The sequence below is a fragment of the Tetranychus urticae genome, chromosome 3 (assembly GCF_039701765.1).
Source record: "Tetranychus urticae isolate SD_2017Ah chromosome 3, NJAU_TeUrti_SD_1.0, whole genome shotgun sequence".
Lineage (NCBI taxonomy): Eukaryota > Metazoa > Arthropoda > Arachnida > Trombidiformes > Tetranychidae > Tetranychus > Tetranychus urticae.
This window is the reverse complement of record NC_142960.1, coordinates 16663130-16683393: the sequence shown is the minus strand read 5'-3', so window position 1 is coordinate 16683393 and position 20264 is coordinate 16663130. Positions and strand designations below refer to the sequence as shown.

At 32.0% G+C, this 20264-nt stretch overlaps 1 protein-coding gene and 1 long non-coding RNA gene across 2 annotated transcripts; both read right to left on the bottom strand.

The window, feature by feature from the left end:
* Nucleotides 1-89: 89 nt before the first annotated feature.
* LOC107363229 (hemocyte protein-glutamine gamma-glutamyltransferase) lies at nt 90-9799 on the bottom strand. The gene is made up of 4 exons (XM_015930424.3): nt 8842-9799; nt 7642-8231; nt 2630-3018; nt 90-700 (listed from the first exon to the last, which is right to left on the bottom strand). Exons 1-4 carry the CDS (start codon nt 9667-9669, stop codon nt 252-254), a joined length of 2256 nt encoding a protein of 751 aa, XP_015785910.1. The 5' UTR covers nt 9670-9799; the 3' UTR covers nt 90-251.
* A 3765-nt stretch (nt 9800-13564) lies between these two features.
* LOC149093501 (uncharacterized) lies at nt 13565-14876 on the bottom strand. Its single transcript, XR_016199824.1, has 2 exons — nt 14677-14876; nt 13565-14549 (listed from the first exon to the last, which is right to left on the bottom strand). It is a non-coding gene; the product is annotated as an uncharacterized LOC149093501 (long non-coding RNA).
* Between the last annotated feature and the right edge of the window lie 5388 nt (nt 14877-20264).

Sequence of the window (20264 nt, the reverse complement as noted above, 5' to 3'; positions counted from 1 at the left end):
CCTAACCCCATGAAAACCTACACGGAAAACATCAAACAGTGTCCTTACAACAATCTAAACAATGAATCAACCCTTTGTTTAGCCATCTATTAATGGTAAGAATTGTTTTTATTGAATTCAATTTAATTTTTAATATTACATGAGATTTCATTTTTATTTGAATTTTTTTTGTGGTGTTTTCGTTTAAAAAGGGTTTAAGAGACAATCGGATGTCTTTCGATTGTGATCGGTCTTTTTTATATTAATTACAATTAATTGATTAAAATTGTCTTTGATCCATAAACATCACCAAGTTGCTTGGATTGGAATGTAACAACAATATTGGATTCACCAGGGCGTCTTGGTGTTAATTGCACGATATGAGAAATCTTTGTTTTCTTGTTGATATCAGGTATGGCAACCGTTTGAACCCGATTAACTAGACTGGTTCCCTCAACGGTTAATTTACAATTGGTTAAGATAACATTCAATGGATTAGTTATCTCAATGGCAAGATTGAAAGGAACTCCGACCGTTAATCCATGGCCAGAAGAGACGACAGTCAAAGCCAATGGAGGCTTTTCAACAGCAAAATCATCTTCTTCCGACCAAGTCTGAGATGTTTCCTTGACCGAGGCAACAGCATAAATCTTTAACATTGAATAATCAACCAGATAAGGCAAATATTCAGCGACCAAAATGTTGACCCGATGTTCGTAGACTGTAGAAGGAAGTAAAGAAGAGAAAGAAAGAAAAAAATTATTATCAAATAATGATGAAAACTTCAAACAATATCGAAAAAATTTTTCTTCTTATGCTCAATTGAAGAAGAAGAATCAATAAGAAGGAAAGGAAAAGATGAAGATTGAGATGAGAGACACAAATCTATTCTAAATCGTTGATACAACACATACAAAGAGGTAATAACAAAAGATTGAGAATCAAATAATGAACGAAAAAAACGTGTTAAGGTAACAATACAATAGCCATTCAATTACTGTTGCTTTTGACCGATGGACCATCATCATCGATATTGAATTGATAGAGAGAGTTTACTTTCCCTACTTGTTATCAATTGACATACACTATGGGGAGTAATTAACCTCCCATTGATTTTGACAATTAAACATGGTTATTTCCTAAATACAAGTTTGAATAACATTCCGTTAATGGGAACACAACAAAAAAAGGTAAAAAAGGTTAACAGTTTTACTGTGCACAGAGAGTCAAGTGTTTCTCATATTAAATGGTGATCTTCATGTTGATTGTACATGAAACGTTCCATGTTAACTGTGTTGAAAACAAAAAAATGTTTTAATTGTCGTTTAACTGTTACTGTATTAATGTCATTAAGATTTATGTTTCATTATTATTCTGAATTATCTGTTAAACTTTCATTTTTCATCTTCTTCTTTTTTTCCAATCATGTTTTAACTCAATACTATTATAGCCAACAGCATTTCTCTCGATTGCATGATAACAGTTACCAATCATGCAAAAATCAAAGTTAATCAAATGAAATGAATTTTTTTTCTTCTCATTCTGTTCAAAGCTGATAATCTGACATCTAACCTTGAAAATTACTAAGTCTATTTGGTTAATTTTCATTGTTTCATTGAGAATCAAATCAAGTTTGGTAAACACACTCAACATGGTTAATCATTAAAACTGTGGGAAGAGTTGAATCTCTTGATGAACGCAAAGTGAACAATCATTAAATAATTCAAGATAAACCCAACGATTATTTGAATATTGTTGGGTTGATCAATTGAACCCATTATCTGACAGAAATATCTAACCTTGAAAATGATGATTAATTCCAAGTCTATGTATATTTTTGTTTCATTGGACAATCAAGTTTCTGACTAACCAAAAAAAGCAGCAACAATAAATTGAACATTTTAAACTTGATTCACTGGTCAACCCTTGAATTGTATTAAACTAATTCATGTCAGGCGGAAATAAAGGAATATTAAATTTCTCTCAAATTTTAACCACAAAAAAATGGTAATAATAGTTGAAGATATGAAGAGATGAAGAGATGGAAGGAGAGATGAAAAAAAGTTATATTAAAAGTGTTATTATTATTTATGCTATTTAAACAAATAAACACGTTCAACGTTCAACTGATAGGTGAAAAGATCACCCTATTATATTCAGTTTGAAACCTATTACAACATTCAATACAATAATCTATCAACCGGAAATTATAATTTAGGTTAAATGTTATCACCCTTAAGGCCACTTGGATCTTCATTAAGATACATCTTTTTCAATATGAATCAACAAGTTGACCGCATTTATCTTACTCTCTTATCTTCCGGAACTCTCTCATTATCATTACATCATCCTTTTCTCATCTTCATCACGGTGTTCACCTTGAACTGACCATTGTTTACCAATGAAACAACAAAAGGGACAAAGGTAATAAAGAAGCTTCAAAGCTCATAGAAAGTTAATCTCAATGTTAATCATAAAGATGATCATAAAGATGAGACAATAACGATAAGAGTGTAAAAAAAATGCCAAAATGACAATAACGATCAAGATGAGGGTTTTAATGTCAAACAAGGTTGTCTTCTTGGAAGGAAGACAATGAATGACTTTTTCAAGTGGCTAACATTGATTTAAAAAAGTAAATAAAGCTTACCTTTATTAGGGCCAATATCAATTTCCCGTCTCTCCGTTTTCACTTTGTGTGCCAATATGCCAGTATAGAAGACACTGTTGACACTAACGGAGAGAGTGACGGTTCTCTTCATGGGGCTTTTGTTGTAAACGCGGACAACAATTGAGAAAGGATTACCAATAGGAACGCGATCCAGTTTCTTTAGCTCGAATCTAATGTCTTCACGGTCTGGTTCGGGGATCTCAAAGAGATAGGCCAATCCACCGGCTCGAGCTGCATTCAAAACCGACATTCGTTCCTCGGCGGTTCCTTCCTTGTTCTTATATCTGTCCGTTATTTCCTCGGCATCTCGGGTGTCGGGCAACTCAGAAATGTATCCAACCTTTTTCGTTATTATTTTACGACCAACACTGTAAGAAAAGAAAAGAAAGTCTAGATTAATAAGATTGATAAATTGAATCACAGAATGACCAGGAAAAAAAGGTTAAAGGAAAATCAAAATGGTCAAGAAGGAAAATGATGATAAGGTGAAGACAAGAAAGAGGATAAAAAGGATAAAGAAAATGATGAAAGAAAAGATTGAATTGAGGAAAAAAAAGAAAGCAACTGAAAAACTGAGAGAAGATAAATTAATGATGAGTTATTAACAGCTATTGATTGAGTGAAAGTTAATAGTTGAATTGAAATTTTTCACGAAAATTAATCTTAGTCCAAGATTATTAAGATGAGAGGGAAAAAAAGAGTTACTTGAAAAAATTTGGAGAAAAAATTGTGATAACAAAAGATTCCCAATAAAAATTGGTTAACAGTTAAAAGATTGTTAAAAGTTTAAAGTTATTAACAATTTAACTGTGATCATCAGTAGATATTAAGTAGCAATGGAAGCAACATTTGATTGATTCAATTAAATTACTATATTTGATTAGAATTGATTAAAATGGAAGAAGAAGAAAATTAAACTTTTGCAAAAATTGAAATGAACAACGAAATGATCATTACACCTTCAATAATCATAACCATTTAATTTAATTTTATATCAAAATATAATATAAATACATAATAAACTTGTTTTTTTTCATTTATCCTGACTATTCTAATTGAAGTTTTCAATTCACAAATAACAGCATTTTTATCTTGTTCATCATTTTTTCATGAATTAAGTTCCAAGTGGGGAAGACAATCATATTGAGACAATCAAATGTTCAATCACCAAGTTTAGAATCAGTGAAAAGATTTGTTCTATTGACCGGAATCGGAATTACATTTACATCTTTACTCAATCTGAATATACTTCCTGATTGAGTTGAAGCCAAAAAAGGTTGACTTGAGCCTTGATAAACTAATTGTTACCAACTCATCAAAACAAAGAGCTGTCATCATCATTGTAATACTTTAAATAATCAACAGTTAAACCTCATTCATCATTTAGATACATCATTCACCTTTATCATTAATCTTCAATCAACAGCAATTTAAAGATCAATTTCGCATGTTAATCAACTCATCTATTATTTACTTTGTCGAGCTATTTGTAGCAATTGAACAAGTTGATCAATTAATTGCCACTGATGAAAGTGATGCTGGTGAATGAAACAATTGAGGTAACAATGAAAGGAGTTTTTATGGTCATCATGATAATAGCAAGTTATCATGAAACTTGTCAAAGTGTATTTCTGAATAAATTGCTTTTTCCAATTGTTACCTTACAATCATTTTAACTTAATTTGCTCATCAATTTAAAATTAGTAACAATTGAAAGAAACATTTAGATTGGTAAAGATCAGGAAATCAAACAATTAGATATAAATTGATGATCGCCAGCAAAATTCCTTGTCCATTAACAAAATGATAATTTCAGTGAAATCTTTCAGTAATTGGTGGAATGATCGAGGTCAAGGTCATTTTGAATATATTTAAATTAAATTGTCATTTTTTCAAACCATTTGATTGCTTTAATTACAGAATCAATCAAATGGATTCAAGTTGAAAAGCAATGTTAGTCTCAGTTTAATCTCATTTTATGTACTTTCTCTTGACAGGAATTTGAAAAAACTCAAAATAATCATTTCAATTGATTAGCTAATTATATAAATAATCAAATGATTTTCTTGGTTTTTTCCAAAAATATCAAGTTTCACCTTGATTTTAAAATATTAGCTGAAAAATCAAAACAAACTATTAATTGAAACCCACAGTTTTCAGGTAAACAGAAGCTAATAAGGTTTTAACTTTTTTTTGTTTGTTTACCCAAATAATCAACGAGGTGGTTAATTGCGGTGATTATTGTCATCACCATGTGGCTAACCATGAGCTATGGATTCGCAATTTGATTAATCATTTATCGATAACCTTACATTCCGTCTGTCAGAATTCGTTAGTTGAATATAAACTTTCATGGGTTGATCAATGAATTTGAGTTTTGGTGAAAATTGTAAACTGTTTGAAGGTAAATTGAATAAGTTAGTAGGAAAGGGAACTAATTTACCTTGTAATCAATAAGAAAATGAAAATTTTCACTAATTTTGTTTAATTTTTTGTTTTCTGTTTATTTCAGGCAATAACAATTACTATGAAATGATAATAATAAAAATTAGTAAACAAAATATATTCACAATTAACCGGTTGCTTGGCAAAAAATAATATTCAATTCAATTGGTAAAACATGATCAACCTCACAATGAGTGTTATCAGTTCAAGGTTCAGAAGCATCTTCAATGCCATCTTCAGCAATTAAATGTTTAGTTAAACATTTAATTTCCAAAAATTATCAATTTGCAAATTTAATTAAATATTGCATCAGTTGTAATCAAGTAAGGACAATGTTTTTTACCCAAAAAAAACATGAGATAGAACATGGAATTAGGTGAAAATTGAATCTCAGATTTTGGTTGATTTTAGACACAATTGGTTCAATTGTGTGTTCAAGACACAAGATGATCTAATGGTTACTCTGCCTTTTATCAGATCATATTTGATGATTAACATTTAAATTGAAACTGGGATTGTCTGTGATATCACAGCTGATGTAATTTTAATCTACAATTAACTACAAGATTTGGACAAGGTCAGTTAATTACAGATGTAATGATAAGTTATTTAATCATGTTGATCTTCATTATGATCATCAGTAAAAGTGAAAAGCTAAAGATATAATTACAAGTATAACAATTAAGGAAGAATCAAAGATTGTATATTTATGAGAAAATGAGTTTGTTATAAAACAAAGTTGATTAATAGTCAACCAATTTTGCCTTTAATTATCATGATAATAGATTGCAATCTGTAAATGATCAAAAAATTGGATGATATCATTAACTTTGGTTAACGGAAAAGGAAAGTTAAGCTAATCACGAATTTAAAATTAACATTTTCTAATCAAAGTTACATGAGACAATTGTTATCATTAAACAATTAAGAGTCTACATATTAAGAAATTGTTTGATCGCAATTAAACGTAAATTTGCTATCAATTTATTCATTTGTTGGTTTTGTTTCAAATGAAAGTTTCAAAAATTTGAAGAGTCAATATTTGAAACGATTGATGAGGATGACAATAATGTCAATGATTACAACTGGATTTAGTCATCTTTCTAGGTAATTAGATATTGATGTCAAGAGACAATCATCTCAAGTGATGAAAAGCGGAAATTATGATGATCTAATCATCTGTTCTGGTCAATTATAATTAATGTTTACTTTGGTTTGTCTGATTGTTTGGTTCAGTTTTCATTGTAAGTGTAATTGTTTACAATTTGAAAACTTTGCTTCTTCTAATTGAAAATGACTACCTTGAGAAATTACAACCATTTAAACATGTAATATAAACTAATTGTAATCAAAATCAATCACAATTATCATTTTTCTTATTAGGACATGTTGATAATTTGGTTGAACAGCAACAATTAATAAAAAAAAGTATTGAATGGTCAGAAGCTTGAAGGTCAGCGAAATGAATCTCATAAACTGTAAGGTAAATAACATTGAAAACAATTAACAGACTAAACATGATTTAGTAAATGGCAGCAAAAGTCAAACTAATGGTTCTTTAATGATGAATATTAATTTGTAAGAAAAAAAAATTGTTTAGTTGATTTAATTATTGAGAAATTGATTTTCAGAGTTCAGCTGATTTTGTTCAATATTGATCAGAATCGCTGATTAAATACACAATCGGTATTCAAGTTCATGCTGTAATGTGTATTGAGATGAGAAGAAAAAAAGAGTCAACATTGGTTCAATTGTAAATAATAAGAATGGACACTTAAGCTAATTATTGACAATCAAAGGTTGATTGTGTTTAACTAAGGCGTCAAGATGAACAGTGAAAGGTTAATATGAGTTAATATGATTTAATATGATTTAATAGGGTTGGATAATTGAAATGGTTAGTGGCCATTTAACTATATCTTTTGGGAAAAAACGATGAATGACTCAAATAAAGCAGCATTTGTTTCCCATCAATGTTGTTAATAATTATCAAAAGAATTAACATCCTACAGAAATGTAAATGTTAATAAGAGACAGTTAATTCTATGTAATCGGAAAACCATGAATTCGTCATGAGAGTACTTCACTAAGGGAATATCACTTCAATCCTGAACGCCTCTTCCCAAAGATGATGATGATGATGATGTTGATGCAAAAAGTAAGGTAAGTTAATAATGGAAGCTTATTAAGAGTTTTTGGTGAGGAAGGAAAAAAGAAGTCGTTGAATCAGGAGAAACCTTGAATGAAGAGAAAAGTTCTGGCGAAATGGAGACTCGCCCATTCCACTTCCATTTTTATCCCTGTTCTAAAGAAAGCCATCTTCAACATTGGTATGCTCAACATATTAGCCGAGGACACTCTATACGTCAAGGAAAATCCCAATCTTTTAAGACAACAGTTAAAGGTAATCTAATGTTTGAAATGGACTGAACACGATTCATCATTATTATCAAATGCCTTCCCTAATCATAGTCTTTAGACTTGAATAATAATAGTTATTCAAATATTACGTATTAACCCATGTCAAGAGTGGAAATTTTACTCACTGATGTTGATTGGTCATCATCTTTTTCCACCCTAATGGAGATGTTTCATCAAGCTTCCAGTGGACAAGGTCGGCATTCACTTCGGCAAAGACAAAAGGTGCATCATAGGATAGGCCAATTTCACCACGACGAACTGCTTCCACCGAGGCTGGACCAGTTCGATATAGTCCTTCAGATGTTTCTTGGGGAGTTGCATCGATAACCTGCCACCCACCATAACCAGCTGGTAGGTCAGGTCTAGTCATCCAGGCGTCCGTCCATACATGGAAATTCCAGATTGAATCAGCATTGACATCAGTTATCGGTTGACCTTTGGCATCGAAAAATTTATCCACAGTCAATGAATCATCAGTGTCATGAGCTGAGACAAAGTTGGTCACTGTTCGAGCTGGAATACCAAGAGCTCGACAAACTGTTGTTGTTACTCCAGCAAAAACCCAACATTGGCCAAATTTAACGGGTTCACCATTAGTTTCATAATATTGCTCTAAAATGGGTGCACTTCCAGTCCAACTCCATGGTGGAGTACCACTTTTATAATCACCAGACCAATTACCAACCAAAAGTCCATTGTCATCATGACTGTTGACCTAAAAAAATCAATTTGAAAAAATAATCATTAAATGCTTGGAAAATTGAGAAACATTGAAAAATTTCAGAGCAAGTGTCCAACAAACCTTCAGTCAAATAAACTAGTTTTCACCATTTTATATTTTTTTCACGCAGGTGAATGGGATTAGCTTAATTTTACCCTTCAATGTCTTAATAAATCAATGTAAATTTAATCAAGTTTAAATTGTTTTAAATGGATAGGAAGCAAAAGGTATCAAAAGTTAATTTATATGACTGTACTTTACCTAGCAATCAAACCAACAATTAGACAGGAATATATTTTTTTTATCTCAATGATTAACAGTACTAGCCATGGTCAGGTTCACAAAAAATGGCTTGTACTGATAAAATTACATAAAATGACAGTGACTTGAATTTCAGAGTATCTCTTGCATTAAGATAGGAAACAAAAAACTTTACGACTAAATCAATTAAAATTAATAGTTTAATGTAAACAACTATTAAAGCCTGAATTCAGACCACATCAAGTAATTAACTGTGTTTTCAATCTGACACAAAATAACTTGAATTTTGACTGTTTAGAAGGTTGAAGTTGAAATATTTTTGATAACCACAAAAAACACTTACCATTTGTGCAATGGCTCGGACAACTTTAATGGGATTACTTCGGGCAGCATAGTCTAAATTGGTTTTACCCAGCATGTACATAACAGCAGGTAGGACATCCCGGTTAAACTGTCCATAAATCCATTGTCTACCTTTGGGTTGATTATATGAACCAATGTATATTTTACCAATGTCCATCTGGACAAATTCGTGTTTCAAATCTTCCCTTTCCATGTAAACAGTGTCTAATTTAGACCAGGCATTAAACAGTATATAGATGTCTTCCCTTACATCGAATGACCGTATATTACGAGATCCATTTTGTTTCGTTGAGATACGTAGCTTCCAGGTCGACACAGCAGCTGTAGGTGGTACGTAAACCTCAATGAGAAGCTGATTGTCACTGACTGAAAGTATTTTGGCACGCCACTTATTAATATCCTTATTTTCTGGCGTATTAAGAGTTATTGGGAGATAAATTAACGTCCCTTTACCCAACTGGGGCCTTTTACCGTACATAAACTCCATCCGAATTTTATCTAATGAAGGTTTGTACGGTTTTATCAGACCAATGGTCATTCTGAAGGTTGCCCCTCTACGAATAATGAGAGGTGGAAAGTTGTTGTCAAGTAATTCAAACTTGCTTGTATCATGTTGCTTAGCATTTTGTCTCGCTAATAAGTCCACGGTATACACTTCATTGGGTTGAGGACCCACAGAGGAGGACGGAGCAGTTAATGAAAGTGATATGGATAACGATAATGAAATTAAAAAATTGGATAAAATGGGATTATGTGACACAGAATATAGAGGAAATGGAGAATAAACCGTGTCTCGTTGTAACAACATCACGGTTCTTCTCGGTTTGCACTCAGCTCAGCGAAAGTGAAAGTAATGAAACCTTTAAAAGCGAAAACATGAATAGTGAAAGACAGGTTGTGAAAGACAGGTTAGTGAAAGTAAAAGTACTGAAAACTTTTCACCGAATTCACTAATAGTAAAGAACAGGTTACCTGTTGAGAATCCTTCTTTACGCATGTTAAGTCATAAGATCGAGTTACAGTTAACGCCATCTATTGCAGTTAGGAAACCTTATCTTCTTAAAGATGAAATAAACTTGAAGCCTTATTTCCTCAATCCTTAAAGGTTTTCAATAATTCCTATACAGTTGTTCATTTACTGAAATTTTCCTACTTTTTTACCTGCCAAATTTATGGGATTTGTTTGGCAGTCACTCTTAATCTATTGCCAAATTTGCCAGTTATGAGAATCGGGAAAAATTTGAAACCATTCTATTGAGGCAATTTAGTTTTAATTTGTTTTATTGACAAGTATACAAGGTGATAGAAACATTTGAAACATTTCAAATTGGAATCGCTCGTCAAGTCATTTTTTTTTCAAAGAAAATCTCTTTCAAGAAATTCAATATCTTCTGGTTCTATTATCGTAATTTTGGGACACATGGAAAGCGATCCATTTTTAGGAAACATTACTAGAAGCCTGGTCGTCGTTCTATGGGAAAATTGACATTGAAAAAGACGGTTCATCTCCCATAGACTTAACATGTTAAACCCTTTACAATGTTTTCATTTTTTGTGCTTTTTCCTAAAATCGATGTGCGCTTTCTATGTGTCTCAAAATTACGATAATAGTGCCAAAAGATATTGAATTGAATCTTCTTTTTATAAAAGTGTAATTAAATTGCAAAACCTGATGTGTGATTGCAATTTGAAATGTTTCAAATGTCTTTTTCCTGCCACCCAGTAGTTTAAGCTGACCTTTTTGCTTTACATTCAACTTTATCATTATTTTGTTTTATGCTACTGTGTTCATCTTCATCGGCGTAACAACCACCTCAACCAATATAGCCATGAAAATTCACTATTATCATCTTCAACACCAGCTGCTTTTTTTGTGTGTGTACGATAATGATCATAGAGAAATGGGCAATGAAGCAACTGAAATGAAAATAATTATTGATATTAAACCTTGATTGATTGAAGGTGACTTCCATCAAATCTCAATTCCTCGAATCGAGACTAATTTTTTAAATTGAAAGAATCAAGGAAAGAAGATAAGAATGCGTGATGGCACACCACGTCTTATATAACGACATATTGAGATTTTTAATCTCAACAAATGGTTGATGCAAGTCACCTTGAATTGAAGCTACCTTGAAGGTGATAAAAAAGAAGCAAAAATGAAGGATGAAGAGGTTTGACATTGTTAGTATAGTACTGGAATCTTAATGCAAATGGTTCAAGGAGCTTACGAAGATACAATAAATTATATTCATCCATGTTTATAATGAATAGAGCTACAAATCTAGACTTCACCTAAAAATGATTAGACATTAGACCAAAATTTACTCTCTACCTTAGACTTGACCACTTTGGGAAAATTTCGGGCTTCAGGCCTTTTAGACGCCAAAAGCGAGCCAAAGTCTAACATCAAGTCTAATTTAAGATTGAAAAACCCAGAAATCAAGATTTTGCCTAACGAAAGATTCATCTAAAATCAGTGGCTTCTTCGATTCAATTTCAAACTCATTCGTTTTCTCGTGTTGCTGCAACAGAAAAGGTTTCTTCTGATGCTTGATGCAGGTAAACAAAAACGATGTTAGCCGTAATATGACCTTTCATGATCGATTGTCCAGTTTGGATTCAAAGCTAGACTAAAGGCTGAATGACATTAGACTTTAGACATAAAGAAGAGCCAATTTTAAAGACTGACTTCAAAGGCTAATTTTGATTTTTTCATTTGACTTTGACTTGATTCAAATTGTTGACTCTTGAGCGGAATCTAATAAAGATTTTATTGAAATATCAATGACTTTTTAACAATTAACAATCAAGAAGGAGGAAGAAGAATGCAATTTGTAAAACAAAACACTTGCATTAGAGATGGAAGGGAATAAGGAATGACTATTTTGTATTTTGTTCATTATTACCATAATAGTATAAAATTAATGATGTTTAATAAGACAATGGTTGTTGTAAGTTGTTGATCAACATCAAATAAGTTAACAAGTTGTTCATTGAACTGGACACAAGCAAAATGATTAAATTAAAATACACTGTAATCACCATAGATGAATCAAACTATTGGTTGAATGAACTGGATATTTAACTCTCTTCCTTTTTTTCACTCTCACTTTATAATTTCAGTCTTTCACTTTTTTTTAATGATTATTTTGATTCACTTCTTACTAATTCATCTTTAAGGTTAAACCGTTCGTGATCTCATCAAGAATCAGCTTCACCTTTTTTCAGCAACAATTTGTTACTAAGTTAATCATATTAATCATATTAATCATATTATTTAATACTAGAAAAGGTTAAAGTTGGCTCCATAGATGGCAATCTAACCTTAAAGATGAATTAGTAAGATTTAAATCAACATAATGATTAAAAAGTGAAAGACTGAAAGTAAAAGTGAGAGGAAGAGAGTTAAAGTAAAAATGAAATATCCAGTTCATTCAACCAATAGTTTGATTCATCTATGGTGATTACAGTTGTGTCCAGTTCAATGAACAACCTGTTAACAGTCCTGTTGATCAACCACTTGCAACAACCATTGTCTTATCATTAAACTATTATGGTAATGAAAATATACAAAATAGCGATTCCTTATTGCATCTCCTTGCATCTCTAATGCAAGTGTTTTGTTTTTCAAATTAACATCATTCTTCCCTCTGATTGTTAAAAGTCATTGATATTTCAATTTCTTAGATTCTGCTTAAGATTCATGATGAACATTCAACCAAAGGTGAATCCCATGTTTAGGTAATAAACAAAAATTAGAAGACCAAATAGCCAACATGTTTAATTGTTGACTAGTAATAGACATTAAATGTTGACAATGAAAATGAAGAAAAGGTTAAATCAAATATGGAATGAAAAGTGAAACCCAAATCAAGTTAAATTGTAATCTTTTAGAGGAAAAGTGAAGTTAAACTGCTAATAGCAATTGTAATTGTAATTTGATGATTGTTAATTGAACAAAAATCCCAATCAATACAATAATAAGTTGGTCAATATTTGGGTGTAATAATGAAAATAGCCTTAAATGGCATTGAAGTTGTAATTGCAATTGTAATTCAAATCTACTTTCCCTTTTTAATTGTTACTATTGTCAGTATTATTAACATTAGTTTTAACACGATTTATGTCAAATTGGTGTTAAATTATTGTTATTTTAGCAATCAATATTTTTCAATGTTTTTCAATGTTTTTTTTCGGATTGCAATTAGATTCATGTTTTTTTGATTTGTGTCATCAACTGATTACATTTGTATGATCAAATTGTGATTCTAATTGTTAATGACAATCTTTGCTTTTGGATTGACATTGAGATTGTTGTCAATGAAAGTGCTAATTGAATGAAATAACTATTTGATTCGGAAGAGGAAACGATATGAATTTGTTGAGTAAATCATTAACATCTTCATGATTAACATGATAATCGTCTTAATCATCCTTATAACTTACAACCATAACAGCCAATGATTGTTAGATTGACCATGATTTGAATGATAATGTGAAGATGATTCTTGAATGTGACATTAAATGAAACAAATATTAACCATGATCTAGATTGATGTTTGTTATTAAATTGGTGACAATTTGACTCTTTAAATGTTTCATTAAATTCCTTCCGTTCATCCCATTTAATTAGTAAATTAAATCAAGGTTAACAGAGTGAAGAGACAGCAATGAGTGAAATTAATTTTCAAACTTCTATGTTACATCAAAAAATAAAATCAACTTTAATGTCACATCTTAAATCAGAATGTTTTTTTTAATTTTCATTTGACAGATAAAGGCAAAAGTCGAAACATTAATTAAACAAATTGACATTCGATTGAGTTCTAGTCGTAATTAGATGCTTAATCTTGCAATTTTGAGGTCAAAAAGTCTGAAAAATCGAAACAATTGACACAATTGTCTTTGTTTAGACACGAAAATAAATTTTTCCGCTTTTCTCGTTAGCAGCTGCTATTATTAGTAATGGATATTTGAAAGGCAGAAATTGTAATTTTAAATCATCATTCAATGAAGAAATTCAATTTTGTTTGATTGTCAACAGCTGAGTCCAGTTTCACAAATCAATGGCAGCAAACTGATGAGGCAAAAGTCCTTTTTTAGCCTGGAAAGCATTTGTTGGAAGACGAATCTCATTTGTGGTTTCAGTTACCAAAATAATTGAATTGTAAGTTATAATATATTTTTTTGGTTCATTTGCATCAATTTAACTGCTGATCTCCTCAATTTAGTGGAAAGGACGCACCAAAAAATATTATTTATTGAAAAAATCAATGCCATTCTGAATCTCATGTAACGTGTAGACTAAAAAGACTGTTGCAGTGCTGGAATATTCATGACTGGTCTGTTTGACGGTCAGATTTGTGATTAAGTGCGGGACTTGTGAAGCCAGTAAGGAATCTTTGAGATGAATCTGAACTTGAGATAAAACAGCATTTGAAAGCTCATTTCAGGTTAATTTTATAATGGGTTTCTTTTTATTTGAGGCTCTGGAGTCCCATTTCACAGCTGAATGCTTGTCATCCAAGATCGAAGACCAAATTGAAGACCAAATCGAAGATCCAAGACCAAATCGGAGAGTGAAGAGCAAATCATGGCCAATAGAACAGCAAAACAAAACGATTGTTCAACAGGATTTGGCCATAGAAACCAGTTGGAATGGATTTTTCTTGTTTAATAAAAATGCTAAAGAAAGATAGCGAAAATGTTGAACCATTAATAAGCTGATAAATAATCAGAAATGAAGACGTTTGAGAAAGGTAAATGAATTAAACTTGAAAAATTGAATTCCTGAAAAGCGAGTTGAACTTACAGCTTGTTGGTTGTTTTTTTGAGAAATAAAGACATTTTCTTCCGTGATCAAATTAGTGAAACTTGTTTCCAAAGAAACAACTTAACTTGAAATTTACAAATTATTTCATACAAACGTATTTTAAAGCCTCTTGATTGATAGACAATTAATTAATTGTCAAACTTGAAATGTTTAATAGCTAATAATATAGCATCAGTGTTATTGATAACTGTGTAATTATTAGTTTGACAAAGTAGCAATTATATTCAATAGATAGCGCCTTCTTAATCTAAATTGCAAGTATTTTCTAGCTGCTTGTGCCATCTCTCGACACTGATCAGCTGTAAATTACTGTCACGGTGAAAGTCACGTTTAACTTTGCTCTTCAAATTTTAATTAATTTAACTATTTAATTACGCTTTTAATCTGTTTTTTCTTCTATTTTGATCTATTTAAGCTAGTGCCCATTGGAAACGCTGTTTTTGAGCCCTTCAGCCTTGGTAAGACTCTTTTAAATTGCTTTCTGGAAAGTTGGCCTTTCTATCCTCTATTGACCATGGCGAGAGTAAACCTAGATCCGTTGGTAAGTTTTTAAGAAAAACAAAACTAAGTTAAATATGACTTTAAAAGATACAAACTGAACCAGAAAAAAGCCAAGTTCATTAATATATATTATTAAGAACTATTAAGAAAAATCACTCCTTTTAGGAGTACCAAGAAAAACTTAGTTTATATGAATCTGATTTTGTCAGACTCTTTTGACTAATTAAGCATAATTATAAATAGTCCATAACTAATGGGTTATTAATGAAATCTCATTTTCCAGAATAATATCCACACTTCAGAGAATAAGAAATTTGAAACAGTTCTACAATTTATTACAAGCTACAATGAAATCAATGAAGTCAATCGAGAGTCGATTCTACAAAAAGTTTCTGAATTTTCTATTACTGCAATTTTGGAGGCTATGCTTTCGTCTGAAACCTGGCTTGAGTCAGTTTCTGGTCCCATAATTGCTAAGTGTACGAACTTTCTTCGTGAAATCAAGAATCTTGCTCATGAAGAGCTACCTGATATTGCTGCTGATATCTCCGTCTCCCCGGCTAATTTGTCTAACAATCAACAACGAAATGTGATTTGTCAAAACTTCTCCAACATTCATATTCCTGCTACCTGGTACAATGTCTCTGATATTCAGATATGGCCTATCATTATCTTAAAGACTAAATGTTTTGACTCACCCACCTCCAAAAGTGCTCCTATGAAAATGAAAGATTACATTGATGACTTATTGGAAAAGACTTCAATTGATGTAGGAGGTGTGATAGAGACTGAATGTGGTCATTCATCTCTGAAAATCAAGTGTGAGTCGATTTCGGATCGATCTCGTCTGTGCAAATTCTTTAAGGAAAAGCTAACTGATTGGACCATTGAAATCCCCACGCTTCGCAATCCAATGATACGATTGAATGGCATTAGAATTCTGTCTGAAAAAGAACATGAAATCCTCGAATGGGTCAACCGTCTTAAAATGCGTAACAACTGGCATGATCCTGATAACGTTGTTCGTATTCTGCATATTTTTCGCAACAAACTCAAAAAAACATCTGATGTGATACTGAATGTATCTCCTCTTATTCGTGAGAAAATTGGTAAACGTTATGGTGTAGTAAATGTTGGAAGCGCATTGGTTCGTGTGGTCGATTATTTTGAAATCAAGAGATGCAATAACTGTTGTGGTTATGGTCATTCTGCCAAAAAATGTGGTTTAGTTTCACGTTGTCAATTTTGTGGTCGTAATCATTCTTCGAAATGTGATGCTGAGTTTAATGCAGTTAAACGTAAATGTCGAAATTGCCAAAAGAATGGACATAGTGCGTTTGATATTTCTTGTGAAGTTTTTCGTATAAAGCTTAAGCATGAATTAGAAAAAACTAATTTCAACTATAATCTCATTATGAATTAATTGAATTAGTAACTTTACACTCTTGTGTCATCTGAACTCCATCTCAATTCCTAATTTCCTCACATACTCATGCTTTCTGTATCAAGCTTACAACCTTCTTTTCAATTAGCTAAATCTTTTCACACTTCTCAAATAACTTATTCAACTTTAGTCAAATTATACTTAATTCTTCTTCTTAATTAATATAATCATAATAACCCAACATCTGTCCTTAGAACTTTAATCTTCTTCCTCGAGCTAATTACTTTTATGACTCAAACTTTACACTCTGGTGTTAACCCTTGATCTTTTACATCTTCTAAGATTAACACTTGTTGTAAACACAGCTTCTTTACAATTGTGAACTCTTTCTAAGATACTAATTGTTAAAATGTAACAAGAACCTGTTTTAATCTTATGACCAAGTTATGCTGTTAAATAGCCTTAACTAATTAAGCCAATTCTTGGAAACTTCTCGCCTCTCACTTTCTACTTAATTGAGAAGCTTATTTCTCATTTACTCTTCTCTTCGCCAAATTCAATCATCATCTTGTGGTAACCTTCTCCTTCTTGATTATGCTTTCTCAACGTTTCTCTGACATCCCGCAAAGACAATTACTAAGAGAAATTCAAGCGTCCAGATTGAATTGGTTTTCTATCAAAGGTATTGTGAACCGAATTGGTGTTTCTATATCCTTTATTGACTCCGCTGGAGCTCAAATTCGTGATCCTGTGGCCTTAAGAAGAAGTGTTAAAACTCTTTTGCGTCAAATTCCATTTCCTCACCTCAAACTTCGTTACATTAATAAACGTAACTCCAAAGTTAATATTTTTGTGACATCTGATCAAAACTTGGAAGAACTGACTACCCTTCTTAATATCTCACCATCCCAGTTCAGGTACAAAGTGATAGATCTTTCACCTGCCATTGTTAAGTTTACAATACCATCCTCATCTGATTTTTCAACGAAAGAAGTTTTAACCCAAATAATTATTGGTCAAAATCAGTGGTTCACGGATGATAAAACAAAGGTTCTTTATCTCGTTGACAATCACCAAGAAACAACAACTTTTGTGCTCTCTATTAGTGTTCAAAATAGAGAACTCCTATTAGATAAAGACAGTTGGATAAACTTTATGCAATATTGTGTTCAAGTATTCGATCATATCCCGGTTAAATACTGTGAAAACTGTTGGAAGTTTGGCCATTACTACACTGACTGTAACAATCAAACTAAGTGTAAATATTGTGCGCTACGTCACGATACCAACGTCTGTGTTACTACTCAAGAAACCCGTCAATTTTCGTGTGCATCTTGTCATCCTACGATTGTTCAACATCAAACTCTTTCTTTAGAGTGTCCTTTTCTGATTGAATATGTCCGTAAATACTGTTCAACCATTGACATTGGCTCAAAATGGCTTGTCCTCGCCTCAAAATTCCCGGAAGAGCATTCAACTTTTTCACCTTAATACTGCTAAAAATCAACCGGCGACTGAAAGTGTTTTAACAAAAGCCCTTAAAGACAATCGTACTATATGCTCGATTAACGAAGCCAACCGATTCACACTCTACAAATATGCTTCTCACTCCAATCTCATTATTAATGATCAAACTGCTCTGATCGCCTCTAATGATCTTTTCATATATGGATATGATACAACTCATGAAAATCTTATAACTGCCCTTGTTGGGAACAGAAAAGCTGCTATGTTAATTGTGTGTGCCTACTTGAACCCGAAAAATGTAAAAGACCTTATGATCAAACTTTTGTCTACTCTGGATAAACTGAAGCATCTTCCTTTCATCTGTCTTGGAGACCTAAACTGCGAGCATCCAAGTTGGTCCTGTAAGACAAAACAATGCACGGCTTCGGTAATGTTAAATGACTTTATAAATTCAAACTCGCTAACAATCTATAACTCAACTCCATCCCCAGACAATTTTACTTTTGAGCGATCTAATTGTAAAACAAAAACTAATTGTAAGGCCTGGATAGATCTCATTTTTGGTAATGCTAGTGCAGACAATTTCTTGATTTCACCCGAGACTATCACGGATCATAAGATGTTAGCTGTAGATTTTAGACTCTCAGACATTTTCTCGACCAAATTAAAACAAAAAAATAGTTATGTAAGTCTTAGGAACTTGAAACACCCTGATCTAAAACTAGACATGATAAATATGAATAGCTGTCGAGAAATTGATCAAACCTTTAGAAACATAATGACCAATCATCTTAGCTCAACTAGAAAAATTAGAATTAGACGTAACAATGCCAAAATCTGTAGACTCAGAAAACGAATAAAATCCATGCGAAGAAACAATAGTAGTAACCATTCAGTAGAAATAAATGAAATGATTAAAGACCTCAAAACATTAGAAAAAGAAGAGCGGCATCAGATTAAAAATAAATCTATGAGATTTGTTATTAAGAATCATAAAGATTCTTCGCTTATCTGGCCTATTCTTAATAAGATCATTAAACCAGTTAATACCTTAACACCATACATAGTTACTGTTGATAGAAGACAAGAAGAACTGAGAAGTTTCATTTACACGAATCCCTATTTTGGATTGACTTCAGGAGCTGAGAAAAATTGTCTGGAAGATGAAGAAGTTACTATGATTGAAGCTATGAATTTTACAAAGCAATCTGGATTCGCTGATGATTTCTCTCTAAAATCTTGGAGAAAATTTTGGGAACTGAATAAAACCAAATTGATAACCTTAATAAAAGAGACTTTTTTGAGAGGTTATATCCCGCAGCCGATTAAAGTATATGGTGCACATCTTATTCCGAAACCGGATGGCCGTTTCAGAGTCATTAGAATTGCAAATTTCCTACTGCAAATTTATGATAAAATCATAGCTAAACGCATCACGAAAAATCTTCATAAACTTATCATTAAAAACACACAATTTGCTTTTCTATCAAACACGACAGCCTTTGACCTACATGTATGTCTTGCTAATATTTGGAGCCCAAGTAAAAGCTTGATATGTGCTGACATCGAGAAGGCTTTCGACACTGTGAAAATCACCTATGCTCTGGATGAATTGAAAATGGTCATGCCTTCATCTGACATTGATCTAATAAAACAGTTTATATATGGTCGATGGTTGAGAACCAGAATTGATGGTAACTACAGATACCGCCCAGATGTGTTTGGAGTTCCTCAAGGTTCTAAAGTTGGTCCGATACTCTTTATTTGTGCTTTAAATAAAGTTATCAGACAACTAAAAATGAAAAGTATCAATATCATGGCTTATGCGGACGATTTGTATGTAGTTACACAAAAAGAAAAGTGTAATGAGGTAATCTCAACAGTTCACTCAGAACTTACTAAGGCCAACTTAGGTCTGAACAAGACGAAGACCAAAATCTACAATCGTGGTAATACGGAATGTATTAAAATTGCTGGTATTTACTTTGACCTCTCACCTAGTATACCAAATATTGATAAGATCTTACACGAAAATAGTCTTATCTTACAAAGGAATAAACAAATTATGAACAAGCTTCCCAGTGTCATTGTTCGCATTGTCACGAATGCTTTTGCAACCTCAGTTCTGCATTCCCTATCGCCGGATGTTTTGTATAAAAATCATCGATATGGTGACTTACTTGCGAAACTAATCCACAGAGTCAATTTCCTCTTA

What these genes read in the sequence shown, in the direction of transcription:
- LOC107363229 (XM_015930424.3), bottom strand. Translation starts at nt 9,669, where the DNA reads ATGTTGTTACAACGAGACACGGTTTATTCTCCATTTCCTCTATATTCT. An exon ending in TCCGAGCCATTGCACAAATG is followed by an intron (nt 8,232 to 8,841) that starts GTAAGTGTTTTT and finishes TGATTTTTTTAG; the next exon opens with GTCAACAGTCATGATGACAA. An exon ending in ATGATGACCAATCAACATCA is followed by an intron (nt 3,019 to 7,641) that starts GTGAGTAAAATT and finishes CTTTTCTTACAG; the next exon opens with TGTTGGTCGTAAAATAATAA.